Here is a 16,743-nt window from a genome sequence, read left to right as displayed (position 1 = left end):
ACCTTCTTTTCAATTCTCTACTCAAGAATTTGAAGTGATTCTTAAGCTGACTTTAGTTTACTTCTTAGACTGTTTTTAAAAAAAAAAACTATTGCATGGTTTGTGTACACCAATGGATTGAAGAACATGGTTTGGTTTGGTTTGGTCTTTAGGGATACAAATGATTTTTTATTTTTTATTTTCTTAATTATAATTATCGCCAATCACGGCAAAGTTTTCGATATTTATGCACATGTATATGGGGTTTTAGAATAGGAATAAATCTAGTTTCAAAAAAAAAAGAATAGGAATAAATCTATTGAAACGTGTGATAGATACTTTCTGCCTAGAGGACAAAATTGAGTTTTTTTTTTTATTTATTTTATTTAAGGGTTTAGATTTTACCATGTCAATAGAGTGGTTAATGGAATGTTGACATTGTAGAATCTAGATTCTTAAATCATAAAAAAAGTGGTTAGGATTTAAGAAAATCTACCAGTAAAATATTTTAAGAAATCTAGAAGATCTGAATCCTAAATTTGGCCATGAAGTTAGAAAAATTATTTGGTCTTTACGGAGGACCACATTGGCAATGCACTTATGTAATTTTTATGACTACGCGTGCATTTGACTTTAGCTTGAAAAGTCAGTTTATTTTATTATTCAGTTTATTTTTTGATTCTATACATGGGTTCCATTGCACTTTTTGGTACTATTCATGTGTCCCACTGTACTATTTCAACTAATTTTTATCTTTATCTACAGTACTTTTAGTAAAAAGTTTTCAATTTCTACTAAATAAGCGTATTTCAAACAAACCCTATGTTGGTGAGTAGGGTCACAGTCAATAAATTATAAGACATTGGTGTTGTGGACCTTGTGATCATCCATGAAAACTGAATAATTTCTCACAAACTTGGTTATAACTTAAGGTTACAACTCATATTAAAAAAATTAATATGATTGTCTATTTTAAAAATTTAACTGTTAGATTATATATTTTTTTTAATATATTCTTAACACACATGTCAAATTTTGTGTCAATAAAGTATTATTTATTATTTGATCCATAAACTTATTTTTATGCATAATTTTAGACTATAAAAACTTGAAATATAAGCATTTAATTGATGAAATAGCTATTTCTTTGATATTTTGAAAATTTTGCAAGCATGAAAGATGTAAGAAAAAAAAAAGTAATATAATGGTGGGTCAGTTAAAATTCATATCCAATAAAAAATATTAAGTGGCCAAATTTTGTCCCTTTTTATATAGACTTATTAGTCAATACATCTTTTTACTACTCTGTCATCAAATAATTGCGAAATAGTATATACATGACGTGAGATTGTTGGGTTGTTTAATGTATACTTGTTAAAATTGTATAGAAGAGAAAGATTAAATTTTGGTCAAATGGTCCCTAAAATTTTAACTCATGAATGATTTTAACCTTTGAGAGCATTTCTATTTGGAAATGTAAAAAACAATATCATCAAAGAGTCATTTTATCTATTTTACATCATCACTTTTACAACATACTTTACATCTCATTTTTTATTTTGCATTCTATCATATTAATAAAATATTATTTTATAAACACATTAGCAACAAAAGGTTAAAAAAAAGGCGTAAATGCATTTTTAGTCTTTATATTTTGACCCAATTTCTATTTTGGTCCCTACATTTTATTTTTACTACTTTTAGTCCCTAAACCAATTAACGCATGATATTTAAGTCCTTACCGTCACTCAACTAACAAAAAATGCTGACGTGGCTGACGGCACAGTAAAATAATAATTAAAAAATTCTATTTTGGCATTAAAAAATTGTCACGTTAGCATTTAAATTTTTAAAAAAATTAATTTATTAATTTTAACTAAATGAAAAAAATTAAAAACAAAAAATCGCATAAATTGAGATCTAAAAATGCCTTGAACAAGAACAATAAGAACCCAAATCCAGATTTAAAAACAAGAACATTTTCCTTTATTTGACATTTTCCTTTTTTTCTTAGAAAACAAACACAAGATTAAGCAAGAATGCAAACACAAATCTAGTAAGAACACGAACACAAACACAAACACAAATGCTGACAAATCCAGCAAGAACACAAATCCAGCAAGAATACAAATACAAACCCATCAATCCATCTTTAGCAAAACCAGCAACAACCCAAAAAATACAAACACAAATCCAAAGAGGTCCATGACACAGTCCCCAGAATTATTGGATGGAAAAACCAGGATGTCCAGGACATTCTTAGTCGAATTAAAACAATTCTGTAACACAAGAATAAAAGGCAGATCCGATTCTCAGAGCTCATCGATTGGAGTAGATCTTCTTTGGAAATGGACTCGAAAAATGCAGCAAAGGAAACGACGTTGTCGTTGCTGTCGAGCCTCATCTCTCTCACCTTCACTTCCGCCTCCTCCTCCTCCGCTCAACAACCTTACTTCTCCGAGCTCCTCTCCTTCAAACTCCATCGTCTCCAAAAGGTTTTGGTTTTCTCTCTGTTAAGGATATATTTTTTGTAGTTGGTTAATCCTTTGATAAAACGCATTTTACTTATATTTGGGTAGATCTAGGATGTTTTTAATACTTCAAAGAACATGTTGTTCAAGTATAGTATTAAAACCATAAAGATTGGACCAAGAAACAAGTGAAGAAAAACTGTTTACTAAAGCTGGACAGATAAGTGGACACCTGTGGACACTTGCGGACAGATAGCTGGACACCTATGGACACCTGCGGATAGCTTCTCAACAGCTGTTCGACAGATAGCTATCTATCGAGGTTTAATGAGGCTCGACACCTGCTATCTATCGAGGTATCTATAGAGGTTACGGAAATTCAGATTTTCAGATCTAATTTTTGGGCCAGACTTTTGTATTTGTGTAGGATTTCTTTTCTTACAACTCTAGATATATATAAGGCTTATTTTAGAGGCCGTCACATAAGAGAATACAAGGAGAACATATGAAAAAGGTGACCGAAGCCTTATTCTCTCAAAAAGAAGCTACTGCGTCTTTGCGCCTTAGGGTTTTGTAATCAAGTGCTTCTTGTTCTTCATTGTTGATGAAGTGAAGAACTTTGCAACCAACATTCTTCTTTCTCAAGTTGGTGAGTGAGTCACGAACTGGGATTCGTGCAAGGGAGTTAGTCACGTACTGGGATCCGTGCATCAAAGGGTGGCGTTCATATATTAAAGAGTTCAGAGGTTTCGAAGTGGTAGAAGATTTTTGCTCTAAGTTCATCTACGGGGATTGTAGAGTCTAGGGAAAAAGGTTTTGTACTAGATCTGAAACTTCTCTTTACTATAGTGAATTGCTTTTCAAGAAGGTTTCCCCCTAGGTTTTTTATTGTGAAACTGGTTGGTTTCATTGGTTTTCTTGGGTCATCATATCTTGTCTTATTTATTTTTTCGCTGCATTATTTTTGACATGATATTAATGTTTGTTTGTTTTTAACAAGTTTATTCATAATAAACCTAATTAACAACTTGGGTTTAAAACTTGTTAATTCTATCAACCGGGGTCTAAATTTCCCAACTCTCTCTCTCTCTCTCTGCTTTTGTTTTGTTGTGTGAGAAAATTTTGATAGAAAAACTTGTAGGTGGAAGATCTGGTTGGATCCGAGACTACCCAGATCGGAAAGAAAAACCCAAGACGGATTTGCAGACGGAGACCGAGACTGCCCAGATCAGAAGTTGACATTTTTTTTTACTCGTATTTGATTGGGATCTCAGAGTCAGATAATGAGAATGAGAATGTGAATGTCATTACAATATTCTTGATTATGTGGATTAGTGATTTGCTGGAGAATTCGGTCTTGAATGGTTGTTTGTTGTTGTTGTTGTTGTTGTTTTTGTTGTTGTTGTTGTTGTGTGTGTGTGTGTGTGTGTGTTTTTTTTTTTTTTTTTTAATTTCTGGGTTTGTGTTCTTAGATATGAGATTGTGTTCTTGTTCAAGCACTCTTAGATCTCAATTAATGTTATTGTTTGTTTTTAATTTTTTTCATTTAGTTAAAATTAATAAATTAATTATTTTTAATTTAAATGCTGACGTGGCAATTTTGTAATGCCAAAATAGATTTTTTAATTATTATTTTACTGTATTGTCAGCTACGTCAGCATTTTTTGTTAGTTGGCTCACGATAAAGACTTAAATATCCCACGTTAATTGGTTTAGGGACTAAAAGTGGTAAAAATAAAATGTAGGGACCAAAATAAAAATCGGGTCAAAATATAGAGACTAAAAGTTCATTTGTGCAAAAAAAAAGAAAAAAGAAAAGAAAAAAAAGCCAAACCCAGGCAAGAGAGAGTATTGGCCAGCAAAGGGGAGGGAAAATAAAAGGGGAATATTCTTTCTTTCTTTTTTGGTGAAAGAGGAATTAAATTAAAGATAATTAAGTAGTACAACGTTTAGGATAAATAACATCCCAAGCATTACCTATTGACTGATGTGAGCTTCCTCAAAATGTGGAGAAAATAGTAAAATAGGTATAACTTTCTAACTATATAATTAGTTGTTACGGTTTGCAAACTATATATTTTACTAGCATCTCGAGTTTAAGAGGCTCGATTTTGGGCCTAAAAATCGAGTTTTTGAAGGTCGATTTTTAATGTATGATGTGGCAATTTTTCCTACGTGGAGTCTACCTGGAAATCGAGTCTCTAACCCTCGATTTACAAAGCAAAAAAAATATTAAATCCATCCACCATGACTGAGCAAAACTCACCACAAAAAAAAAAAAAAAACCCAGCACAAGCCCAGATCCAGGTCGCGCACGCCCAGATCCAGGTCGCGCGGCCTGGGTCGCGCGCGGCCTAGGCGTGACGCGGCTTGGGTCGCGCGCTGCCTGGGTCAGCCTGGGTCGCGCGGCGGCCTAGGTCAGCCTGGTTCGACGGCAGATCAACGTGGAGGAGGAAGAAAGGAAAAGATGAAGAGGTAGGGAGGAAGAAAGGAACAGATGGAGATGTAAAGAGAAGAGAGATGTGAAACGTAGAAAAAATAAGAAGGAAAAGAGGGAAGGTTTAGGATGTAAATCGAGTCTTAGAGACTCGATTTCCAAGTAGTCGCCACGTGAAAAAAATGCCACATCAGACAGAATTAAACTATAAAAATCGACCATCAAAGACTCGATTTATAGCCCAAAATCGAGCCTCTTAGACTCGAGATGCTAGTAAAATATATAGTTTGCAAACCGTAACAACTAATTATATAGTTAGAAAGTTATGCCTATTTTACTATTTTCTCCTCAAAATGTTGGAGAATGGACCTGTAGTCAATAATTAAAGCACCACATGGATGAGATGCATCTAGCAAAGTATAGTGGAATGTAATAATGTTAAGAACAGATTGTGCATCAATTTCAATGAGTTGCTTGTAGATGTGGAGGGTTCTTGCAACTTGCAAGGGCAAGGCCATCACATGGACCCTAAAGCTCTACAACCATAGAATGGGTGAGCTTCTAGAGAGGCTTTCTAACTTGTATATTTACATGTGCATTGTAGCAACGTGTATTTTTTTTGTTTTGTTGTTGTAATATTCATTACCATAAACATATTTTAGAGTAGTGGAGTCTGGAATTTTTTTCAGGGGTCAAGAAAAATAAATAAATAAATATATCCAAAGAATAAAAAAAATATTGTGTGTGTATATATGTATTATATTTTTTTATAAGTATATTATATTTATTTGTTGCTTCTACATGAAGAATGTTTGTAATTTTGACTTAACATATGATATTTTCTTACTTAAAAATAATAATAGCATCAAGTAAGTATTTTTTGGGGGGAGGGGGAGAGTAAGTCTTGACATATCTGAAAATATACAAGTTAATTTAATAAAAATAAAACATAATTAAAAGTAATTAGAGGGAACAAAAATGCATTAGTCAACTATATAATTGCATCAGGGCAGTGCTATGTATACTTTAGGGTGGTCACAAGACCACCCTGAACTTGGAAAAAATAATTTTTATACCTTAAAAAAAGAATTTTAAATTAATGTGTGTTGTTAACCACCCTAAAAAAGAACTTGACCACCCTAAAAATAAACTTGAATATTTTAAATAAAAATTTAAGCTCGTAAAAAATAAAATTTGACCTCTCCAAAATTTTGGTCCATTGAAAATTGAACAAAAATTTGCGAGAAATGCTATGTTTACAACATTTCTACAGTACTTTTACAACAAATCCTAAGTGCAAATTGTTATCAGTGGACAATAAAACAATTTCAGTGATATGTAAATTAGAACCAGTAACAATTGCCACATTGAATTTGTTGTGAAAATATTATGGACGTAGTATTTTTCAAAATATTGTTCAAACAAAAAAATTAGCCTAAAAGCCTAAATCTAATGTGTAATTGTGTGACATTGTCAACTTTAGCATTACCTTGGATATTTTCAATTAAATGAACTCACCTTGGATGATCCTAAGAAAAATTAAGGTTGCCTTTAAAATTTAAATCCTATATAGGTTTAAGTCCTCTTACCCTCTATAGACGACTAAATTTCTTAGTTCGAAATAAATCAAACAAGTAAAATAGTTTCACAAATGCGAATTTATATTGATGAATATGTGGTACAATTCTCTGTAATTACAAAAGAGTGATCCTCTGATTCGATCTCTTTGAAAGATTTGTTGATTGGAATTGTGGTAATGTGATTTTGATTTGAACACAAGATATCCTTCAATTTAGCTGAGGAATGGATCGAAGATCTTTGAAACGGAATTACAACGAATTTCTGGCTATGAGCTTGTTAGGAATTCTTTGTTCTTCGTATGTTCTTCGTGTTCTTCGTGTTTGAAGGTTTGCGGTGGAAGTTCTTCGGTGCTTTAGAGGCTTGATTCCGTAGAGCTTCGTTGATCTATGGCGTGTTGAGGTTCTTGGAGGCTTTTGAGCTTGATTCCAGTGAACTTTGAGATTTAGGCAAGTAGTTTGGATGACTTTGCTTCGAATGTTGTTTGTATTTGAGGTTGAAGTTCTTGAAATTCCTGGAGGCTTCGGGGTTTGATTCCGGCAGAGCTTCTGGATTTCTGAACTCAAGATATCTTCTTTTTCTTCTGTCTCTCTCCCCTTCTGTCCTGGGAAGGCTTCTATTTATAGGAGTTTAGGGGTGGGTGAGTGACACGTGGCAGGGTCTGATTGGTGACACTTGTCACAACCTGATTGGTCCACTTATGTCATCGTTTACACGTGCTGGATTGCTTGTGTCATCGCTCACACATGCAGGGTTGCTTGTGTCATCGCTTACACCTGCTGATGCAGTTTCATGCCTTTATTTCAATGACACTTAGCAAATTTCCATTGGTTTCTGAATAGTGATGGCAAAACCTAGCAGCAGTATGTGGCACTTTGTAATTGGTTGTATTTTGTGGACTTGGTAGTATGATGTGTCAGCTTGTAATAGGTCGGGAATTTTCCCTCTCTACACCCTCATGAAACGTTCTAAAAAAAATACCCAAAAAAAAAAAAAAATCAAAGAAAGACACATGGAAATAAAAGTTAAATGCTACAACTGTAAAGGGAATAGGCACATAAAATCTAATTGCCTAGCAAGTTTCCTTCTAAAAGGACATGGCGTTAAACATCACATGGGGTGTCAGTGAAAGTGAGGAAGAATAAGCTTCTTCTTCTTTATATCCGATGAATACCATGCAATGCAATTTCACTACTTTTATGGCTTCTCACACTTATTTTGTGGAGCATCAAGATGGGCATTAACTTTTCTCCGATTTTTCTAATCAATTGGCTCAAAATCCACAACGTCACTCTTTCAAGCTGATTCTACAACTTGAATCTTTTTCTTAAAAGGAAAGGGGCCAGTCAAAGCACCATTGAAGCATTTGGTTCACACTCACTTGCATCATCCTCAAGCTTTATTTCTTGATTTCACGCAGTGAGTTACTTGTTGTCTTATAAATGACATGGTCATAAGCATATTGCACTATGTGCTTCATCATAAGTCTCACTTTTTAGGCACCTTAGGTTCACCTTCTCCATGTAAGTTTTAGAGTGTGTCTCACCTTCTCCTGCCATTCATTTTTACATAATTACATTTATCCTTTGTCATTTCGTGGCAGAATGGAGACTGGTTTTATACTTGGCTCAAATTTAGGGGGAGTAAACTACATGTGTGTGCGGGGGTGCATGTGCGTTTCTTGATAAGGTAGTAGTTTGTGTACTGGGATTTTATAAACTACATGTTCTTTGTGAACTTTTACTCAAGATTATGCAAGCTACTGGGATTTTATAACTTTTGTTTCTGTACATATTTTCGTCGATCTCCATGCAATTAATGTGTTTGTTCTTTCTTTTAGAAAAGATAAGTATTTTATAAATTTGTTAGAGTCCTGAGTAATAGGTTACTAGCCTCTGAGCACATGCTCAAGTGTGTGTTCAGAGGCTCTTCAATTTTTTGGATAAAGGTTAATTTAGAGTATTTATTAAATTTGGGATTAATACATTTTTCAATCAAAAAAAAAAATCTAGGAGTGTGATGAGTATTTTGTGTGGTGAAATAATTTTTCATCACACTCTTAGGTTTTTTTTGTGATTGAAAAATGTAGTAATTTCAAATTTAATAAATATTCTAAATTAACTCTTATCCAAAAAATAGAAGAGCCTCTGAGCACGCGCTCACGCGCTTGCTCAGAGGCTAGTAATGTATTAATTAGATAAAAAAAACATTAAAAAACCAAGATAATTGACAGAGCCCCTCAAGACTCTTGGAAAAATAATAACAAAATCAGAAAAAGAAGTCTACAAATGTAGCATGTCTAAAATCATTTTATTTCTAAAAAAAAAAATTCTCACTAAAGACCACTCTAGCACCCAATTTATTTTCTCAACCAAAAAAAGAGAGATCCTATCCAAAAGTTATACTCTCTTTGTGATCACGGCTCGTACACCACACAACTTTTGTAGGATAACCTAGATATGATGATTTGATTCACATGAAGCCACACATGTTTATCTACGTAATGGTGCTTGCAGCGACAAATATTGTGTCAGTAGAACTTATTTGGGTCTGGATCCTTTCTCTCCAAACAAATTTTATGCATTTTGTTGTTCCAGGGCATAGTGGACACTGATCTTTAGATGCCATTTGGAAGAACTTTTCTAGTAGGTAAACCATTCACCACCAAAGGGTTCTCGGTTCAAAAGCTCTTGACAATGGCAAGGTTTTTACCTGGATGCTCACAAAATTCCTTGGTGATCTATCACATTCACGTAGATGAAGTCAAATACAAAAATAAAAATAGAGAGAAAAAGAGGAATTAAAAAAAGCAATCAAGATCTCCATAATGTCCAGAAAATGCAATTTAGGCCAACATTGTTCTATACATATGGACCATATCACCTACATTAACACTAACAAAAGGAAATTTATATATATATATATATATATATATATATATATATATATATATATATATATATATATATATATATAAATCATACTTGACTATACCGAAATGATTTTCTGCTTCCTTTGTTTCTATAAAAATAAATACCTTGAACCTAAACCAACAAAGCCATCTACAGGGTGTATAAAAATAACAACATAAAACTAAATTGTGACCTATGGTTTTCAAAACAACATTAATGATTAAACCAACTAAAAAAATCACAAAACAAAAAACCTTGGATTTGAGTTTTCGAATCTACAACGACGGAATTATCAACAATAAAGGAATAGATGTTCTTGTCTTCTTGATGCAATGTTTGGAAATTCTTGGCCAAGAATTCACGTTAAAGAAGCATGAGTACATATGGTTTTCAAAGAGAATGAGGTATAGGATATGTAAAAAGTGTGTGGAATATATCTAAATAGAAATAATGCATGAGAAATTTTAGGGAAAAAAGATGCGTTAAACTTTTGAAATTTGATAAACCGTTCAGTGATAAAAAGTTGTAGACAATTTCATTTTGGCAATTAGAAAAAAGAAAAAGAAAAAAGAGTACGTTCATGGGAGGAAAAAAAGTTTTATATTTATTTTTTATTTTTAAAAAGAAAGAAGTTGTATTAGTACTTAACTACTAACGTGAGAGAGAAATGTGGAGGTGGAAAAAAACAGTTTAGTAATAAAAACTTGCGGTCATTTCATTTTGGCAATTAGGAAAAAAAAGTACATTTGTTGAATCCGTTTAACCAAGAGAGTGGTCTTATTTTGTTGACAATGTTTTAGCAGGAGTTAAAAGACGTAATTTTACCAATTATCCTTTATTTTTGTCTCTACTTAAACTTAGAAAAATAGAGTATTTTGGAACAAAAAAAAATTTGGTCCAAACAGGAAAAACCCTTTAAATAACAGTATAGATGAGTCTAGTTTTATTTGTGGGGTTATTAGCTCATTATTACTTAAGTGTGTATCAAAGTAATACTTAGATACTCTCATAGTACGAAGAATGATACTCTCTCCTTTCACACACATTAGAGTAATTCTTAAATGGCATGTTTGGAAGGAGGGGGAGTAGAATAGAGTTGGCTAAAAATAAGCTAATTTTGTGCTAAATCTACTCTACTCTACTCTACTCCCCCTCCCTCCCCTTCAATCCAAACGGACCAAAAATGTTTTGTTGTGAAATTACCAAATGAGAATTTTGTTAACATTTCAGGTTGACCAATTCCATAACAAGAAGAGTCTCGCTCAACTGAAACATTAAATCAACATAAGACTTCACTTGTCCATTGCTTTTTATTTTTTTATTATTTTTTCTTCCTGTTGCCATTTGGCCTAGTTTTCATGATATATATTCTTTAAATCCTATTGTGCACCTAAATAAACCTGACTTTTGCCTTGCAATTTTATAATAATTTTGCTAAAAAAAAAACCAATATTTATATATTAACTGTTTGGAGGCTTGTAACACTTACCATGGGACATATTTGAAGAAGAAGAAAAAAATCACTTTGACTCATTATCTAACTCTATGAAAAGTTACGATTTTTAAGTATTTAAATAAAGTATAAATTATCTATTTAGTCCTTAATATTTCAATTGTGTCAATTTGGTCAATAATCTTTCAATGTCATGTCAATTTAGTTCTCACTATTATCTCTTTGATGGAAAATTGCTGACGTGACAAACTGTTAAAATAAAAAATTAATTTAACTAATTTTTTTATTTTAGCAGTTTGTCACGTTAGCAATTTCTATCCAAGAGATAACGACAAATACTAAATTGATATGATTTTGAAAAGTTAGAGATCAAATAGACATAATTGAAAGGTTAGGAATCAAAATGAAATATAGTGTAAAAGATAATAACCAAATATATAGTTTACCCTTAAATAAAACATTTCTAGGAAAATGTTGTATTGTATAGTTTATAGTTTGTTGTTCTCATTAATTTAAACTCACGTCAACTAGTTCAGTTATTTGTTAATTTTAGGACAAATTTTGTATGATTGACATAAATTTTATATAAATCTTAAAATAGGATGTTAATTGGAAAAAAAAATTTATTGTTGATCATAGATATTGGATATGATTCTGTAGATGATTTTTGCTAAAATTTATCTACTTATTACATCAGAAAATATTTTGGAAGCTCAGAATATGTAATAACCAAAGGACATTATTTTATGGAAAAAAATCACTTATGTTATAATCTATTTTCATCAAAAGTCAACTTTTTTTGAAATAACTCAGTAATAAAACAAAAAACAAAAAAAACATTAGGGTAGTGTTAATACCATAAATTGTTTTTGCCTTACTTAAGTATTCAATTTCCTCCAACAAAAAAACTTAAGTATCAATTAATTTATTACTACTATCCAAAGTAATATATAACATGAGGACTACATTTTTTTTTTCTATCAACTTCAAAATTAAATATCACATCATAATATGCAACAATCCATTTTTTCCTATATATTTTCTTCTCCATAAATAAGACTTACGAATAATGAGTTCCAATTAGCTCAATTGGTAAAGTCTATGATGGTTGAATAACAGATTTGAAGTTTAATTATCGCCTACAACAAAAACTGACTGATGTTTATCATTTTTTTTTTTGAACCAATATCTTCTTTTAAAACTTTTAAGTAAGTGCGTTGATCAAATATATTATAGCTATTAATTGGATCATTTTATCTTACATGTTCATTTGAAAGTAAATGCAATTTTATGAGAATACTTTACTTTTTGTAAAAATCATATGTTATTGTCAATAGCCTTATTGCTTAATTGACACATTCTAGTGTTTCCGACGGAAACATCAAAGTTCAAGTTCTCTCATTTTCAACTATCAAATTATCAAGAAAAACAAAATAATAATATGCTAACATAAAAGCTATTATGAAACTTGTGACCAAACCAAACGGTATTACTTAAACTAGAAGCTAACCAACTTAAAATGCACAAAATTCTAAAAGTTTAATTTTTTTAATATTGCTTATTTGAACAAAAATATTTTAAAAATATATAAATTAATAGATTCATTATTTTATAATAAAAAAATGTTTCTAAGCATTCAATTGTATACAAGGAGGCCAAGGGTTTCGTTCTTATCCATTTTTCTATATTTAATTTCAATACAATAAAATCTCATAAGCTGTAGAAAATCGATGACTATGAAATTAATGAAAAATCTTATGCTGGTGATGATAGATTTGGCTATTCTTACGCTCATTGAAGTGCAAGCTGATCTGACCTCTAACCCTTTCCATCTCTCTTCATTTCCAATCTCGTTTTCTCATCCTTTCAAACTTGATAATATAGAAAGAACATTTTCTATTTTCCTTGAAGAATATGTTGAAGGATGTAAGAAAGTGAAAAACCCTGAGTTCCCATGGTTCCATGCATCTTGTGTTATTCAAAGTTTTACACGTAGCATGCTGTATGACTCTTCGGAAGACCCAATGTATCAGAGGGCTGCAAATGCTGAATCATTTTGTCGCAAACAATTTAAAGAGCATAAGATGATGCTTCTTTTTGGAGATTGTTTACTTCAATGGTACAAACAAGATTTCAAAAAGGGTTAAGATTTCATTTATATGCAGTGTCTAAACCCAGCTCCAATTCTTCATTTGGTAAATCTAACATATCTCTCTCTCTAACAATACACACATTTCATGAAAAGGTATTTGTAAGCAATCATTCGTGGATCAAAGCCACTTAGATTAAAGCCATCCCAAACATTGCAAAAAGGTTATGTCATTAGGCTCAAGAAATAGGGTGTGAGAAAGAATATACCACTTGGTTTTATAGACTAGGAACCAAAGTTAATCATATTGATAAGGTTCTAACCTATAATCTATAAAGTTAGATAAAGGTCTAACCTTTTAGACTTTATTGCTTTCCTCTAATACGTTAGGTGTCATTTTCTATAACTAACCACCTACTTGTTTTACTACAAGGATATTATTCTACGTTCAGCTTTATTCACTTTATTTTCTAAATTTTGTTTCTAATTTTTAGTTTTTCTGTGGTTTCAGATAAAATTGGAGGAAATCTCGAGGTTGATTGCTATATTCACTTTATTCTACTTGTCATTTTCAAGAACAATTTACTTCAACAAGGCTAGCCCTATCATGAAATGTTCTAAAACAATATCAATTAAAAAAATATATATCAAAGAAAGACAAATAGAAATAAAATTTAAATGCTACTAGTGTAAGGGAATATTCACATAAAATCTAATTGCCTAGCAAGTTTCCTCCTAAACGTCAATGTCAGTGAAAGTGAGGAAGAATCAGCTTCTTCTTCTTCTTTAATCCAATGAAGAACAATGCAACTTCACTACTTTTATAGCTTCTCACAATTATTATATGGAGCATTAAGATGGGCATCAACTTTTCTCCGGATTTTCTAATCAATTGGCTCAAAATTCACAACATCTCTCTTTCAAGCTGATTCTACTACTTTTTATTTTAAGATTAGCTTTACCTCCAATACTTTTCTAATTAGACATGCCATTTTATTTTAAATATACAATGATAAGTGGTAATGAGTTTTTATTTACACATTTTATTTAGTTAGTGGATGATGTGGTAGTTTTTCATTAAAACAAAAGGAGATTCTAGTTAAAAAAATTATAGAGGCAAGTCAAATTTTTATTTTAATTGGTTGCTCATATAGTTGAATCGGTCCCATGATGATTCAACTAGTTGTCCACTTGGCAATTGTGATTGCCTAATTCTTTTAGTCCGATGGCATTTTTTTAATGCAAATTTTTTTTTACTATTACAATATAACTTTGCTGTGACATAATTTTTTCACAACTACTTTTAAGAATAAAAAATGGTGCAATCGGTGAATAATCACTTTTACATAGACTCATCACTAAAATCATTTTAGTTTTTCAACACACTCACAACATACCATTTCAATAAATTGTGAAAAATGTTGTATCCTGAGAGGCTAATTCAAAGCCTAAAACTATTCATTACAATATTCAAGGATGAATAATAAAAACAGAAATTTGCACATGGTAATCAAATCTTGGTCAATAAAATGCATATTGCTTCCAATATAGATAAAAGAGCAACGAAAAAAAAATTAAACAGATCTTGCCACACAAAAAACAAATAAACAAACAAAAGGAGCTAAATAAACACTAAATAGGTTTATGTTCACTAGCAACTCATAGCTTGCACCTCCTTTGTTGAAAGATCAATGGACATGGTGCAGTTCATTTCGGCTGACTTCTTCTTCATCACAAACATCAATACAACTTTCCCACTAAACTCGGCATGGCTATTCAGGATCAAAAACCCAGCACTCAACTCACTTGTAAGACTGGTATTGCTTGGCAGTGCATTTGAATTCACGTTAACAGTGACACTAACTTTTTTGGTTGAACGTAGCCCAGCTTTTCCATTTGGAATCGTGACTTGCGCCACTGTTACACCTTGGTACATGAACGTGGCATTGGTGCTATCATATTCATAGAGACCAAAGTTTGTGTTCTTGACTCTAACTTGGGTTGTGAAGCTCATGTCAAAGGAAGGAGATGTTTGGGTGGTGCTAGTATTCACGTTATAGAACGTGACCATAGTCATACCCAGCGTGACCTTAGGGGTCCTAAAGCGCGTCACAATGAGTGAAAACACCAAGCTGACTATGATTTGCAACACAAGAAAAGCAGCAATATTTATGGCTAACTTGATCCTGTTCTTTCGGCGGAACTCTTTGGAATCAAAAGTGGGTGTGGCTAATTCTTCATCTGCCTTGGGGTACACGTGCTGGTTCGCATTGTCTGCCATTGTAGTGGCTAGAAAACTGTTTTGTTTCCTTATTTTAGTTCCTATTTTCAGTGTTTTGAAACGAATTTTGATGGTAAAGGAATTGTTTGTGGACATTGAAGTGAGTAATATTTGATATATATATATATATATATATATAGTGTTTGGTGTACATCAAAAAAGAAAAAAAAAGTGTTTGGACAATTAATTTAACTGCTAGAGATAGAGTGAATAGTGGGACGAACGTGACATAGTGAGGGAGAGTTTACTTCAACCTCCAAACGCGGCTCAGGTGGAATTTTTTACTTCCAGATGGTCTCTTGCATCTGGAAGAGTAATATAATATCATATATCATACTATAGCATATCATATTATATACTATATAATAATAAAAGTTGGGCTTAAAAATCGTGGTTGTGCTAAGTGACTATTCTTATTAATTAGTAAATTAATTTTAAATTATTTGTTAGGATACATTTTTTAAATTAAATTAAGGATAAATTTAACAACGGTTTAATTTAGGTAAAACTTTATTATTTAAATTTCAACTAATTTATATTCTATTGAAACAAAAGTCTATTATTAAAAAATTTTAAACTCAAATTCCACACACTACACGTTTTTGTTTTTGTTTTTGTTTTTCTTCAAATTGCATCTTATTAAATTAATAATTTATTAATATATTAAGTTACAAGACTCTTGACTGAGTATAAGATTTAACAATAATTTAATTTAGATTAAACTTTATTATCTAATTTTTAGAAAATTAAAATTCTATTTCAACTTGTAAAGTCTCTGATGGTTGAATAAGAGATCTGGGGTTCAATCCCCGCCTATACCACAAACTGATTGATATCTTGGTCTGATGACAAAGAGCGCTCATCAGGAGCGGACGCCATAAGTTGAAACTCTCTCAAAAAAATTCTATTTCAACTAAAAAATACACCTCACACTGTATTTAATTTATTTTTTCACCTTTTTTTTCCCCCTAAAATGCAACTTACACTTATGTTTTAATCTAATAAATTCGTCTTAATTATTTTTCTTAACGTTTAAATTTGCGTGCAACATATTATGTTAGAGGATGTTTACTATAAAGAAGCAAAACAATGGACACCCATTTAAGTTTTTGGTTTTCTTATGTAAGTTTTTAAAATTTTTAAAATTTTGAACTCTTTTGTGTATGTTATGATTTTGGGTTATGGTTATTGTATTTAAGTTGTGAGTGTGTTGATTTTTTTATAATTAGACTATCACAAGGAAAAAATTGGTATTGAGGAACTATTTTGTTTATTATTGTTTGTGCTAACTAGTGCAATGATTAAACATAATCCAAATAGAAATGATCAAACTCATACCACATCTCATATTAAAAAATTAACACAAAGAACAAAGATAATTTAAAATATAAATAGATAAACATTGATAAAGACTAGACTCTAAACAATAAGAACTTAAAGTAATTTTAAAAAAAAAGTTATTTACTTATTTTATAATTTATTATTACTATTTATTTAATAATTTATTTTTAGAAAAGTTTAGCTTAAATATGAATCTTCGTCA

At 31.4% G+C, this 16,743-nt stretch overlaps 1 protein-coding gene across 1 annotated transcript; it reads right to left on the bottom strand.

The window, feature by feature from the left end:
* Positions 1–14,570: 14,570 nt before the first annotated feature.
* On the bottom strand, positions 14,571–15,200 carry LOC142616729 (late embryogenesis abundant protein At1g64065-like). The gene has a single exon (XM_075789521.1). It carries the CDS (start codon positions 15,198–15,200, stop codon positions 14,571–14,573), a length of 630 nt encoding a protein of 209 aa, XP_075645636.1.
* Positions 15,201–16,743: the final 1,543 nt, after the last annotated feature.

The sequence above is a fragment of the Castanea sativa genome, chromosome 11, assembly GCF_040712315.1.
Source record: "Castanea sativa cultivar Marrone di Chiusa Pesio chromosome 11, ASM4071231v1".
NCBI lineage: Eukaryota > Viridiplantae > Streptophyta > Magnoliopsida > Fagales > Fagaceae > Castanea > Castanea sativa.
This window is presented reverse-complemented; position numbering and strand designations above follow the sequence as displayed.